At 41.8% G+C, this 14,260-nt stretch overlaps 1 protein-coding gene across 2 annotated transcripts in view; it reads right to left on the bottom strand.

Moving 5' to 3' along the window:
* Window positions 1-8,287: 8,287 nt before the first annotated feature.
* mfn1a (mitofusin 1a) overlaps window positions 8,288-14,260 on the bottom strand; it is a 29,329-nt gene continuing 23,356 nt past the window's right edge. For both annotated transcript variants that reach the window (XM_085804620.1, XM_085804622.1), the window contains exons 15-18: window positions 13,329-13,430; window positions 11,991-12,187; window positions 9,568-9,702; window positions 8,288-8,368 (exon numbers count right to left, since the gene is read on the bottom strand). In XM_085804620.1, coding sequence (XP_085660746.1) covers window positions 8,308-8,368; window positions 9,568-9,702; window positions 11,991-12,187; window positions 13,329-13,430 — 495 coding nt within the window. In that variant the 3' untranslated portion in view covers window positions 8,288-8,307. The remainder of the gene's footprint in view (window positions 8,369-9,567; window positions 9,703-11,990; window positions 12,188-13,328; window positions 13,431-14,260) is intronic.

The following is a 14,260-nucleotide window of genomic DNA, read 5'->3' as shown; positions in this document are numbered from 1 at the left end:
GAGTATTAGTCAGGGTCTTACGCAGAATAAATCAGTCATACAAAGATTAGACTACTGGGGTTTTTTATGGGCCCCACTGGGCGCTGGGCCCCTAGAGTTATCATCACCTTTCTCCCCTAGACAACGGCCCTGGACCCGTCTGGCGGTCGGACACCAAAGAGACGGCGGTTTAAGAGCACAACCCTTTAGCTTCCTGAAGCCATGACACACAGCGCCTGTAGCCACGCCCACCAGTGATGTCACAGCCTGGTGCGACAGCTGGAGCGCCGCACGTCCGCATCGCCACCACTTAGTTAATAAGAGTAGAGCTCTGTAACAGAGAGTAAGGACAGCATTGGTCCAATGGCAGCGCCTCCTGGTGGAGGAATATGGGTTTTGCAAAAGAACTGACATCTCTGCATTGTTGGTGAATGAGCAGTGTGGTGTTTTCAATAATTTAAGGACATTTATAGATCACCCACGTTAATAGCATCATTGAGGATCCTTTACACATAAACATTAACACATAGGATAGTAGTCTACTTGCCAACAATGAGTACCCAGAAATGTTGAGTAGGGGAGCGCGGGGCACAACCTAACGCGGGGCAAGTTGAAACACGGACTTTTTTAAGTCAACTTCCGCCAACTTCCGGCCACAGGTCCGTATTAGTTAGCACTTTTATGTGGAGGAGTTTCAGAAGATCCCGCTGCGATTTCACAGAGTTAAGCGCGAAAGTGTGTTTTAGCGCCATGAAAGTATATTTTTCCATATCGCTAGTTTTTTGGTTGCTGAAGCATGTGTGCAAGTCCCCAAAACGATTCTTATATCATCTTTTTCAGCGTTTTCTTAGCTAAAAAATGGTACCATGCTAAAGCTTGTAGCTAGCTCGTAGCCAGTGCTAGCTAGACAAGAGTAAGGAAACTACATGAGGGGTTAGTTGTAACACTGTGTTACAACTAACCCCTCATGTAGTCTTCGACATAAAACAGGGGTGCAAACTTAACCTTTCGGCGAAAATAGCAGTTTTAAATGCAAAATAGGTCCATTAGTGTCCATAATAATTTGAATTATTAATAATTAAAAAATAATATATATAGGCCTATTTTTTTTTCCTTCCATGATTTTGTCACCTCGTCAAAAAACTGATCAAGCACAATCATAACATAAATAAATAAATTACACAAAACACAAATAAAAATTAAGATGAAAATTAAATAAAAATAAAAACAAAACAGTGTGTGACAGGTTTGCACCCTTGATAAAAGCAATTAATCTCCCGAATGAGGTCTAGAAAGAAAAGGGAGAATGAGCATTATTATTATTAATATTAATATTATCATTATTATTATTATTATTATTATTATTATTAATAAAATACATTATATCAGTTAAACTTAAAATAATAATTTCATGTTCCATTTTGGAGAGCGTTTTTTTGTTCTAATGACAGCCTGATTAATTCCAATTATATTAAAGCTTTTTTGAAAGTGCTCTTCATCTTTTATTTTCTAAAAATAGCAATGTTTTTCTTACAGAGTATCTATTAGTATCATAGATGGACAAACAATCAGTCTTCAGATAAAATTGTACTGAATCAATTGTTTAAACAAACCTTTCCAGCATGCGTTACAACTAACACCCTCCCTGTTACAACCTACCCCACCAGTGGGGTAGGTTGTAACGTTTCACTTCCTCCATCTGTGGTGAAATTGTAAAAGAATGGTAAGTTCTAGAAACAAACTTCCAGTGCTCATTTGTAGTAGAGATGTGTATGTTGCTTGTGTAAAAAAAAAAAATTATCTAACTCAAATATATCTGTAGATATTTACCCAAAACAAAATCCGTTAGGTTGTGCCCCGCTCTCCCCTACCCCAAAGTTTTATGTTAGAAATAGATAGTATGATGAAAATCGGCCCACTGGCGGTTAAAATCTGGTCACTACCGGTTTAGACAGCCATTTTGAATTTTGAAAACGTCAGAAATGGATTCAGCATCATCAATAACCCCTAAAACCACTCCAATATTGCCCAGATCAGCAGATCAAGTCAATTTTGTTGAAATATTGCTCATATAGGCAAAATATGCTAATGTATGCTAATTATGTCAGTTATGCTAATTGCCCAATATATATAAGTTAGCATCCGGCAGTTTCTGAATACTGGGGACCCATACTATCTATTTCTAACATAAAACTTTGGGGTACTCAACATTTCCGGGTTCACAATGGGGCCTTATGGGCTGGCAAGTAGACTATAGTAAAAAACAGTTGTCTACAACCTTGGGGTCGGGACCCCATGTGGGGTCGCCTGGAATTCAAATGGGGTCGCCTGAAATGTCTAGTAATTGATAAAAATATTTTTTAAACTAATTATTATTCTTTTTTAAATTATGATTAAAACACCACACACAATCCTAAACAACTGTAGTATTCTATACTTCCACTTTCTCAAATGTAAATCGAGTTGCAGCATATAGAAATATCTGAGCTGGTGCATCTTGATCGACGGGGTCACGAGCCAGAAATATGTGATGTCAAAAAGGGGTCACGAGCCAGAAAAGGTTGGGAACCACTGGTCTACATGAATGTTTCAATCTACATTTTGTAATAAACAAATTCTAAGTATAATCTGATATGACCAAGACACCTAAAAACAAAAACACGGCCGTTTTCATCAATTTACCAGCAAGTGGGCAACACACATACATTGGAGTGAATGGGTTTTCTGGGCGCTGTTGCAACACCCATATCCTGCCACTAGGGGCGCAAAACCCTTAAACCCTTAAACCCTTAAACCCTTAAACCCTTAAACCCTTAAACCCTTAAACCCTTAAACCCTTACCACGGGAGTCAATGGGGGTGTCCTTACTCTCTTTTCCAGCGCTCTAGTTAAGAGCTTCTCTCTGATACCCCGGGGGCAAAGCAGAAACACAGACCCGGAGCGTTGTAAAAGGTTTGACACCAGAAATGATCTCTAGGACCTTCAAGGATTAAAACCTGGGTGGACAACCCGGTCAACTAGCTGCTGGAAAGCTACAGGGGACAAAACCCCTTTCTGGGGTCATTCTGCTGGTGAAATGATGTAAATAAATGCAAATATTTAGGTACTACAATGGCATAAATTGTCATACAACTATAACATTTGGCAGAGAGTATCTTGACACATAGGGGGAGGCAGGAAAACAAGATTCTGGGGTTTGTTGCAACTCGATTTTAAGATATCACCCTCAACATCCCAAAAAAGACAAAAAAAGTACTGTTCGCCTGACAAATTCTCATGAAAATTCTTATTTTTCAGCACATTATGGAGAATATCTATGCTTAACATGTATATAGAAAACTTCCTTAATTCATAAGCTTCCATTTGAGTCCCAGATAGCCTTTCTACTAGCTACTGGAAAGCTACAGGCTGTCTCCAAACAATGCAACACCTATTGTGAAAAACTCCATGATCAGAAAACATTCTATTTCTGGTCTCCTCTAAGTGAACAGACAGATAGAGAAGACCGTTGAGATAGAAAGGCTATCTGGGACTCAAATGGAAGCTTATGAATTAAGGAAGTTTTCTATATACATGTTTTCCTGCCTCCCCCTATGTGTCAAGATACTCTCTGCCAAATCTTAAAGTTGTATGACTATTTATGCCATTGTAGTACCTAAATATTTGCATTTACATCATTTCTAGTGATGGCCAGATGAAGCCTCATGAAGCATTCAAAGCTTTCCATCAAATTGGTTCATCAAGGGCACAAAGCTTCTTGGGGCTTCAGTTGCTCTACTAGGCCATCTAAAAGAATTAAACAGGAAAAAAATATTACAATGATATAGTGGTCTGTAGTGTAGCTATATATATATTTAGTTATATATTTGAACTTTTTACTGGTTTAAATAGGTGATTTGTGTCCATAAAGAGTCATAAGGGAAAGTGGGAATGAGGGTGAGGACAATAAGCTTGTGTGACCGATGTTGTTCAGGCCACAGACTGTCTATAGAAAGAGTTTCAGGTCCTGAGTGGGTCTCGAACACGGATCTCCTGCACCGTGGGCAACGATGCTAACTGTTTCGCCGTTTCAGTGAATGTGCTTGTTGAACTTGTGGAATAATTTTTATTCAGAATATAGATAATACTGTTAAAACACGTGTTGTAATCGATGCAGAAACACCACAGGATGCAGGGAACCTCCGCTGCGTTTCACTCTGCCTCCTATTTCGAACAGCGCACCACCAAATCACAAATCGCTTCCTGAACCAGTAGACTAAAGAAGTGCGACAGACATTTGTAATGTCTGTCGCACTTCTTTTTTTAAATCTCCCGTGCACTTTAAATGGCACTTTAAATTGTTTTTATCCATAGTTGTCTACGAGCAAGCATTTGTTTTAATCTGTTACTTTGCCCAGCAGGTAGAGAGCACCGTAGCACTTTCTCCCTTTGTCTTCTTTTATTGAATTGTGTATTTTATTATTTGTCTTGTTTTTATTTCCTTTGTCAAATGCTGCTGTCACGAACGAATTTCCCTTCGGGGATGAAATAAAGTATAATCTAATCTAATCTAATCTAATCTAATCTAGACGGAGCAACGGGCCGGCGAGGCTTCGGACGTCATCTCATACGTCATCGATACACGCTTCGATACGCGCTTCACAAAATACTTCCTGGATTACTCGACGCGCGCTTCGAAGCCTCGGCACGGCAAGGACACATCACTAATAATTTCACCAGCAAAATGACCCCAGAAAGGGGTTTTGTCCCCTGTATCTTTCCAGCAGCTAGTTGAGGTTTTAATCCTTCAAGTTCCTACAGATCATTTCATTTCTGCTGTCAAATCTTTCACAACGCTCCGTGTTTTTCCAATAAACTGGGATGTTGCCCCCTGGGTGTTGAACCACCTGTACATACATGAACCTGATCAATACTATTATTAATCAGATCACTGTAATCAACTGATCATTATAATCAAACTGATCATTATTATCAATCTTCCTCCAGGCGACGCCACTCTCTCTCTGACTTCCTGTCCTTTCCACTCGTCCGCTACATATGATGTCACTCATGTTGCTTTATTCTGAAGGTCTGTTTTATTTTGAAAATGTTGTTTTTATGTGTCGGTCTGTGTTTTATTTTGACGCTTTTGTGTTTTTTTTTTTCAGATGCTGTTTAACTTATTTTGACGCTCTTATTCTGAAAGTCTGTGTTTTATTCTGAAGGTCTGTGTTTTATTCTGAAAATCTATGTTTTATTCTGAAGGTCTGTGTTTTATTTTGACGCTTTTGTGTTTTTAACTTATTTTGACGCTCTTATTCTGAAAGTCTATGTTTTATTCTGAAGATCTGTGTTTTATTATTCTGTTGTTTTGTGATTTTTTTGAGGCACTCTTATTTTGAAGGTCTCTTTGAAGGTTTTTATTTTGGATGTTCTGCGTTTTATTCTGAAGGTCTGTCTTCTCTCCTTCCTTCCTGTCGAGGTCTCAGGTGAATCAGCAGATCAATCAATCACATATTTTCAAACAGATCAAACATATTTATTAGATTAGTAGATCACATTATAACCTCAGTAGATACACACGATTATTGGAGATCAATATATCTATTGATCAGTTACACACACACACAGACACACACACACACACTGGCTGTATTCGAAACCGCATATTATACTGCTACGGATTTGGTCAAAATGCAGTATGCAGTATGCAAACAAAAGCTAAATCTGCAGTATGCATGACGTCTAACCGTAACCAAAGACGGTAGTGAAGTATCTTTGCCGTGTAGCGTAACTATGTTATATAGTTTAATAAAATAAACCTTACTGCAGACTGATGTGTTGATAGTAAAACATGTATTTCTTGATGTAAATGTGGTGGTTTGTGTCCGTAGGCTCCAGAGCCCCGAGGCAGCGCTGCTCTTCTGTCCAATACACACAGGAAGCTTCACTTTACATTCAGACTAACTAATGCTACTGATACAGCTGTTAGATTTCATCAGTCAGTACGTTTACATGACACTTGAAAAAACCGAATTATTGCCTTAATCCGACTATAACTGGACAACTGAAGTGCATGTAAACACCTTAGTCCGACTGAAATCGGAGTTGAGAACTCCGATTAAGACACCCAGATAATGGGATTGGAATTAGGTTTTCTCCGTCATGTAAACACCTTATATTAGTCTGAGTATAACTGGACAATGCATGTGTGCTGCTCCACAACAGTAGAGACGGCACCAAGTGGAGCAGAGAAGCCGCCCGAACCCAGCAAAGTAAAGAAAAATACCCAACATCAGCGCAGATTCAATGCATTTCACACAGCGCCACCAGCAAGAGGGTTTTATTAGAGAGAGAGAGAGAGAGAGAGAGAAGCCTGTATCCTATTCTCAGTGTGAATCCGGTCCAGACTGGTGCGTCTGGTCAGGAACCGCAGTTGAGAATTTATTATTAAGCTACTAAGTTGTTTATATTCAGTTTTTTAGGAGGTGACAGAGAAGTCAACAGGACAGGGGGCGTATTAACCTGCTGAATCAACAGGTGACACCATGAGGAGGCGATGGACCCGTCAGTTATTCGGTTTTCTCAGTTGCATGTAAATTGAGACAAGGACAGAAGTCTGACTTGACACCAAAATCTAATTTTGAGCCGAGCTGGATTAAGCTCTGCATGTAAACGTACTGACTGAGACCAACATTTATCTCCTAGAAATAGGGATGGGAATCGAAAACCGGCTCTTGTTGAGAATCGGTTCCCAGTGTTTCAATTCCTTGGAATCGTTTCCCAATTTTGCAAACGATTCCCTTATCAGTTCCAGTCCTTTGTTTTCTTTTTTCTTGCCGCGGTCGCTCTTTGAATTAATGCTGTTTATCATAAACACGGTTGATGAGGTGAGTGACTGAGCTGAGGCTGGTGGTGGGACGGGGGTCGTCATGGTAACACCCGCTGCTCGTTGGAAACAGCAGTGATCGCCTACGCGCTTTCACGTCTGAGTCTCCAAACCAGACACGTCTGAAACAACATCGGAAAAGTTGGCAAGTTGCTCAAAACAGCGATATCGCAGCCGCAGGGGCTTGCCGTGTAGAGAGAGAAAAACAAACTGACAGCGAGTGAGTGTCACGACTTCCTGTATGTGGCCCTTCAAATTAAAAGCCCTTCAACCTTTCACATGGTTCAGTCATATTGATTTTGACTTAATTTTGACAAGCCACGCCTCCAAATGTAGAAATTTAGGTCGACTAGTGACTTTTTGGTCGATGATGCTTGGTCGACTAGTTGTCCTTTTTTTTCCAAATGAGAATCGATAAGAGAATCGATAAAGAACCGAATCGTTAAGCAGAATCGAAAATAGAATTGGAATCGTAAAAATCTTATCAATTCCCATCCCTACTTAAAAATAACTTAACCAGCCCGTGGTAAACCTCTAAAAACCTGCGGGTAAGTTAATGAGCGATCGTTTTTCTTTCTCCCCCGGGATGACGAGGGAGGTTGGCCGGCCGAGCAGCTCTGCAGAGCAAACTTCTAAACATAAACTGGCCGTTGATTTGGGATCTAAACAGTTACTTTCTCTCATGAAAACATATTAAAACTTAATAAAGTTACATAACAACAGCGCTAGAGCGGGAAATAAAACAGCTTTTAGCCTGTTTTACAGCTACAGCTACCGGTTGCTGTGAAATGCATTCTGGGAAACTCTGAATCCCACATTCAGTCTGCAGTATGGAGTACAGTAGTAGTATGCGGTTTCGAAAACAGCCACACACACACACACACACACACACACACCTTTTATCTGCTTTTATTGAATGAAAAGATCAAAGATTCATTAATAAAACAAACTTCATTAACCTCATTAAACTTTATTGATCAGAGTCAGAACGAACGAAGCTGTGAACGAATAGAAACGATGACATCACTGACTGTGTGTGTGTGTGTGTGTGTGTGACTGATAATGATCAATAATGATGATGATGATGATGATGTCGCTTTATTCTGAAGTTCACGTCTTTCACTTCCTGTCACGTTGTCATGGCAACAGCTGTACAACAGGCAATAATAACCAATAATCAATACTCACATCACATGTAACCTGATCTGATATTTTAGAATTAAACTGATACAGAACCATCGATCGATCTCTGTGTTGAGTCATTATTATGGGATGGCAGGACAGTCCAGCTGTGTCTCACGTCTCCGTGGCAACCTCTGTCTGTCTGTTGTTCGTCGTGTCCATAATTAAAGGTTGGATACGTGAGTTATTATCGTTGATGACATCTGATGAAACGATAATGTCATCACTGCAGCTACATCCTGGATTCTGATTGGTCCAAACCGGTCGTTAAAGTTGTGTCACTGCAGGTACTGGACAGAGAAAACCTCCAGCTGAGTCTCCAGGTCGGTGGCTCGGTTCCTGCAACAGATTCAGACCCAGAGTGTTTTAAAGGGATAGTTCAACATTTAGTCAAATTGGCCCATTGCCATAATAATCCCTATAGTCATAGCAGTAGGTTCGTTACCTTTAATTGTCATTGCATGCTATTCTGGCTCATGGGATTTCTTGGTTTCCCTCATCAAACTCATCAAATACACAATCCAACAACTCCACAACGCTCTGGTGGACAAGTTGTGAGCTGCACATTCACCACGCTATGAGATAATAACACAACGTTACCACACAGAGTTGTTTTAGAGGGAAATTCATGTAAAACCACTGATGCACGTTGCCTTCAGGGACAGTTTTTCATCATCAGTCTCTGTATTTCCCTCTAAAACAACTCTGTGTGGTAACGTTGTGTTATTATCTCATAGCGTGGTGAATGTGCAGCTCACAACTTGTCCACCAGAGCGTTGTGGAGTTGTTGGATTGTGTATTTGATGAGTTTGATGAGGGAAACCAAGAAATCCCATAATGAGCCTCCGTAGCGTAGCTCTGAGCAGCTCACGGCTCTGCTCCGCCGTTCTAAAAATAGCTTGCACCGACAATTAAAGGTAACAAACCTACTGCTATGACTATAGGGATTATGGCAATGGTGGCAATTTGACAAAATGTTGAACTATCCCTTTAAAGATGCAACGTTTGGGCAGTAAACATGTGGATAAAACAAACTATTCTGTTGTTGTTGTGCGACGTAGAGCAGCAGCTTCAGATATAAGAGGTTGTAATGCTCCTTTAGTGGATAATAAGCTGGTTTAGGTGAATACGAGTCAAAACAACAAGAAACATTAAAGGGATAGTATCATTTTTTTTTAAAGTTGTTGTTGTATGATCTCCGTAGGCCGTTTCTTTGGGTCTGTTCACAACACTGTATGTTGTAAATCTCTGGACAGGGCTATTATGGGCTGGCGTTGCTAACGGGAGGAGTGCAGAGAGTCTTCTACTGCAATTAAAGTACTTAGGGGCTATTTGGAGATCATACAACCACACTTTAAAAAAAATGATACTATCCCTTTAAATATTCAAATATATATAGAATAATAATATAGAATATTTAACATGAAAAGGGTTAGAAATTTGAATCTGATTCAGGGGGGAAGACTGGCAGCCCCTAGGTCAGACCAGCTCACTGAGGACGTCACGGCGGGGCGTTGCCGTGGCGACAGCGGTCTCACCTGAAGGCCTTGGACCTCCTCTGGATGTTCTCCAGCCTCTGGACCCTGAAGCTCAGCTGGCGGATGTTTCCCTCCAGCTCGGCCTCGCTCAGGTCCACACGCTGGGTCAGACGGCTGAAGGTGGAGGACAGCTCCCTGTAGAGATACACACATACACTGATGTCAGGGTTATTATAGTTAACTAACTCTGTAAATATATCACTTTATCCACATTTCAAACATGTTTAGGAGAGAAAGTAGCCGTTTAGATCAGCAGTGTGTCGTTAATTTGTCTAAATACCAGCTGTTTACAGTTTTGTTCGGACGAACTCGGCGCTACTCAAGCTAGCCGTTGTGACCAACGCACTTCACTACATACAGAAAACCATGACGATAGAATTTGTGCTTTTACTTTGAAACAGGAAGCTAACCTACCCTCGATGTAGCTAGCTTGAACCAAAATAAAGCGTCTTAGCTTGAACCATAGATATATAAACGTAGATGCCGCCTCTGACGCTGCTGCCCATTGGAACGGATTGTCGCCGCCGCCGCCATCTTGAGGAGGAGGTGTCTAACTTTTACTTACTGTATCTACAGAGGCAGAGGTCTATCACTGAATTTTCAACCGATTTTCAAGCCGTTTGTTTTAATATAATCACTACAATTCAGCTACATAACTCACGTTAGCAGTTAGGGTTAATGTAAGTGCCATGAAACTGATTTAATATGGCCTAGCACAAATTATATAGGTAGCCTACAGTGGTTTACACTCACTCGCCGGCCTCATCACCATGGCAACCACAAACTCACAGCCGGGGGAAACAGCTGATAAGCCTAGCCTACACATACAGGCAACAAAATAACAAACTATTAATATATGAACTAGCGGTATATGCACTAAATGTAACACATATCCACCCTATGATACGTTACGTTAGTTTCATTTATGTCAGATAACTTACCTACATCAAATTCAACAAGTTCATAACAGTTATATAATATAAAACAACCTATTACTTGAGAAAAGTTCTTCCATGTCTCTTCGTTTTGGCGTTTCTTTCATGGGATGATCTGTACGCGGCACTAAAGTTTGGCATTTTGCCAGATTCACAGCTGTCAAACCCTCTGACTGTTGACTGCTTGTCAGGAGGAACTACTCCTCAAGATGGCGGCCGTGAGACATTCCAAACAAGCCCGAATGCGGCATCTACGTATATATATCTATGAGCTTGAACCCTCCGTTTTGACCGATCTCATCCCGTTAGCGGCATTTGACCGCTCAAGATGCCTTACCGGAGAGTTTTGTCAGCTCTGAGACGAAGATCGGACCGCCGGTTTCTGTTTAGAGTTGCTGAAGAGTTTCTCTGATGACTTTAGGTGGAGGCAGGCTAACACTACCTATACACTTCCAGTGTTTGAGCTAAGCTAATTAGCGACTTTAGGTGGAGGCAGGCTAACACTACCTATACACTTCCAGTGTTTGAGCTAAGCTAATTAGTGACTTTAGGTGGAGGCAGGCTAACACTACCTATACACTTCCAGTGTTTGAGCTAAGCTAATTAGAGACTTTAGGTGGGAGGCAGGCTAACACTACCCATACACTTCCAGTGTTTGAGCTAAGCTAATTAGTGACTTTAGGTGGAGGCAGGCTAACACTACCTATACACTTCCAGTGTTTGAGCTAAGCTAATTAGTGACTTTAGGTGGGAGGCAGGCTAACACTACCTATACACTTCCAGTGTTTGAGCTAAGCTAATTAGTGACTTTAGGTGGAGGCAGGCTAACACTACCCATACACTTCCAGTGTTTGAGCTAAGCTAATTAGTGACTTTAGGTGGGAGGCAGGCTAACACTACCCATACACTTCCAGTGTTTGAGCTAAGCTAATTAGTGACTTTAGGTGGAGGCAGGCTAACACTACCTATACACTTCCAGTGTTTGAGCTAAGCTAATTAGCGACTTTAGGTGGAGGCAGGCTAACACTACCCATACACTTCCAGTGTTTGAGCTAAGCTAATTAGCGACTTAAGGTGGAGGCAGGCTAACACTACCTATACACTTCCAGTGTTTGAGCTAAGCTAATTAGCGACTTTAGGAGGAGGCAGGCTAACACTACCCATACACTTCCAGTGTTTGAGCTAAGCTAATTAGCGACTTTAGGTGGAGGCAGGCTAACACTACCCATACACTTCCAGTGTTTGAGCTAAGCTAATTACGGTGATACGGCTCTATCTCCATGGTTACTGCACGCACAGTGGAAAGGATGGTGTCTATCTGCTGGTCATGGACTCGGGAGTGAGGCAAGACACGAAAAAAGATGTTGGTGTATCCCTTTAACCCTATAATAACCTCGGCCCTGGGGGCGTGTCCTTACCTGTAGACCTGCTGGCTGCAGGCGGGGGCGGGGACAGTGGGGGCGGGGCTAGAAGGGGGCGTGGTCTTACCTGTAGACCTGCTGGCTGCAGGCGGCGGCGGTTGCCGGGGCGGCGGCCCTCAGGCGGAACGCGGCGAGCTCCGTGAACTGTCTCTTCAGAGCGCGCTCCCTGCTGGCGTCCGTCCACGTCAGTCTCTCATACAGGTAGAGCAGACCGTACAGAGACAGGGACAGAGCTATGATACGCCAGCCCACAGAGCGCCACACCTGAGACACAACACAACAACACAACATTTTCATTTATTAGTTTATTTCATAGGGACAGTGCACCACTAATCAACAGAGTTAAAAGAGAAACTGTCAGTGGGCCAGAGTTAGCCAACAAGGCTAGTTCTCCTCCGTTGTCCCTGGCCAGATGTTAAAGGCAACCTAAAAGCCAGAAAAAGGGGCTTACATAACAATCTACCTAGTAAAAGCTCATAATAACAAGTAAAACAGGTAAGAAGTCTGACATACAGCATAACAAAAGCTCATGGCATGCAGACATAACATGCAGACAGGGAGAAGAAGAGTGAGAGAAAGCAGGAGAAGAAAGTACAGCTAGAAACACATGCAAGTAGCACACAGAGCTAAGACATTAGCACAAACAATATCAGACATTACACACTGAGACACACAACAGCAGACCGTACAGAGACAGGGACAGAGTGATGAGACGCCAGCCCACCGAGCGCCACACCTACAGACACAACATGGACACACACCTGAGAGACAACATGGACATCAATGTTCCCTCTAATTTTCAAAACTCCTGAGCAGAAATTCAACTCCCCTGATGAGCTGCTTGAGTGACTGTGAGCAACAGCTTAAGCGAACACACAGTAGGCTACGTCCACATGCTGGTGCTCTGGCCTCACCTCTCCAACTCCACATATCAATACTATCGGCTATTACTATAATGATTAATAACAGATTATTGTGACAACATTAAAGGCTGCTCCAGTTACAGTTAATAATAATAAAACACAATATTGTTTTGGCAAAATAGATTTTGCATTTATTGCCATATGAACAATTATGGAGAATGTTTGATGTATTTAAAGCTATTAACTTCCTGTTTCCATGGTAGCAGCCAGTAGCCGCCACTCCTCCTCCCGGCCGCGTGCGTTTAAGCGTGAGCTAAGAGATTTACCGTTATTGTTAACACGTCTTGTTCTTCATGTCACCATGTGTGTATTAGTGTCGTCGTATCTGTCATAAACAAGACACTATGAGAGATTTACAGGGTGCGTGTGTGTCGTGGACTTGCGTCGCCACGGAGACGAGAGGAGCTGTTGTTGCAGTTCCTGTCCTGACCAGTAGGTGGAGCTGTTCAGCCTGTCATCTGTTCTACACCAACCAGACGTACCACTCCACCGATCACCAGCACCGTCATGGAGGCGCGGGAGGTGACCGACACCAGGCCCGTTGCTATGGAAACCACCATCTCGTCCTTGAGGGCGGAGCCTTCCTGCAGAGACAGAGACAGAGGAGACAGGAAGTGACATCACAGCCTCACATCCAGGACCTTTCCTTCAAAATAAAAGCACCCAGCTAATAAAATGCAGTGAAACTCTTTAATTTAAGGCAGTGGTTCTCAACTGGTGGGTCGGGACCCAGCAGTGGGTCTAGACCCGTTCTGGATGGGTCACAGACAGCTGGTCAAAAAGTAAATAATATTTAATGCACATCTGATGTTGGACAGGTCTTTTATTTTGAAAAATAACTTATTTTGAAAGGCATGAGACACGTGAACACATGCAGTTGTAATGCTCCTCCTCACTTTCTTATTATTTGCTCCATTTGCTCTGAATGCAAAGATATCAGTTTCTGATTAATGTGGCCTGATGCAGTGAATCTGGTTTTGTTTTGTGGGTCTTTATTTTGTGCAATTTGATATTTATTCACTTTAGTGAACATGCTCTGAATGCAGAGATGCATTAGAAGTCAAATATATCGTTTTGTTGGTCTCCATTTTGTGCAGTTTGATATTTTTTTATTCACTTCCGTACATGCAGTTGTTCAATCAATTCAATCTTGGTTTGAATTCTATAAAAGTGGGTCGTGACTTAATGACCATGGGACAATGTGGAGCCCAGAGTGAGACTAGTTGAGAACCCCTGGTCTAAGGAATATAATTTACAAGAAAGTCCCCGAGCCATTAAGTTAACATTTTGCTTCTATTGTATTACAAGTTAATGTCTGTTTTATAAGTTTTATGTTGGTGAACACTTTTATTTTGTTGAATTTGGCGATTTCCGCTAAAGGAACCAGATGCAGACAGCTCTTCTCCTCTCTGAA

This window comes from Trachurus japonicus, chromosome 17 (assembly GCF_045865225.1).
Source record: "Trachurus japonicus isolate A0001 chromosome 17, Traja_1.0".
Taxonomy (NCBI): domain Eukaryota; kingdom Metazoa; phylum Chordata; class Actinopteri; order Carangiformes; family Carangidae; genus Trachurus; species Trachurus japonicus.
This window is presented reverse-complemented; position numbering and strand designations above follow the sequence as displayed.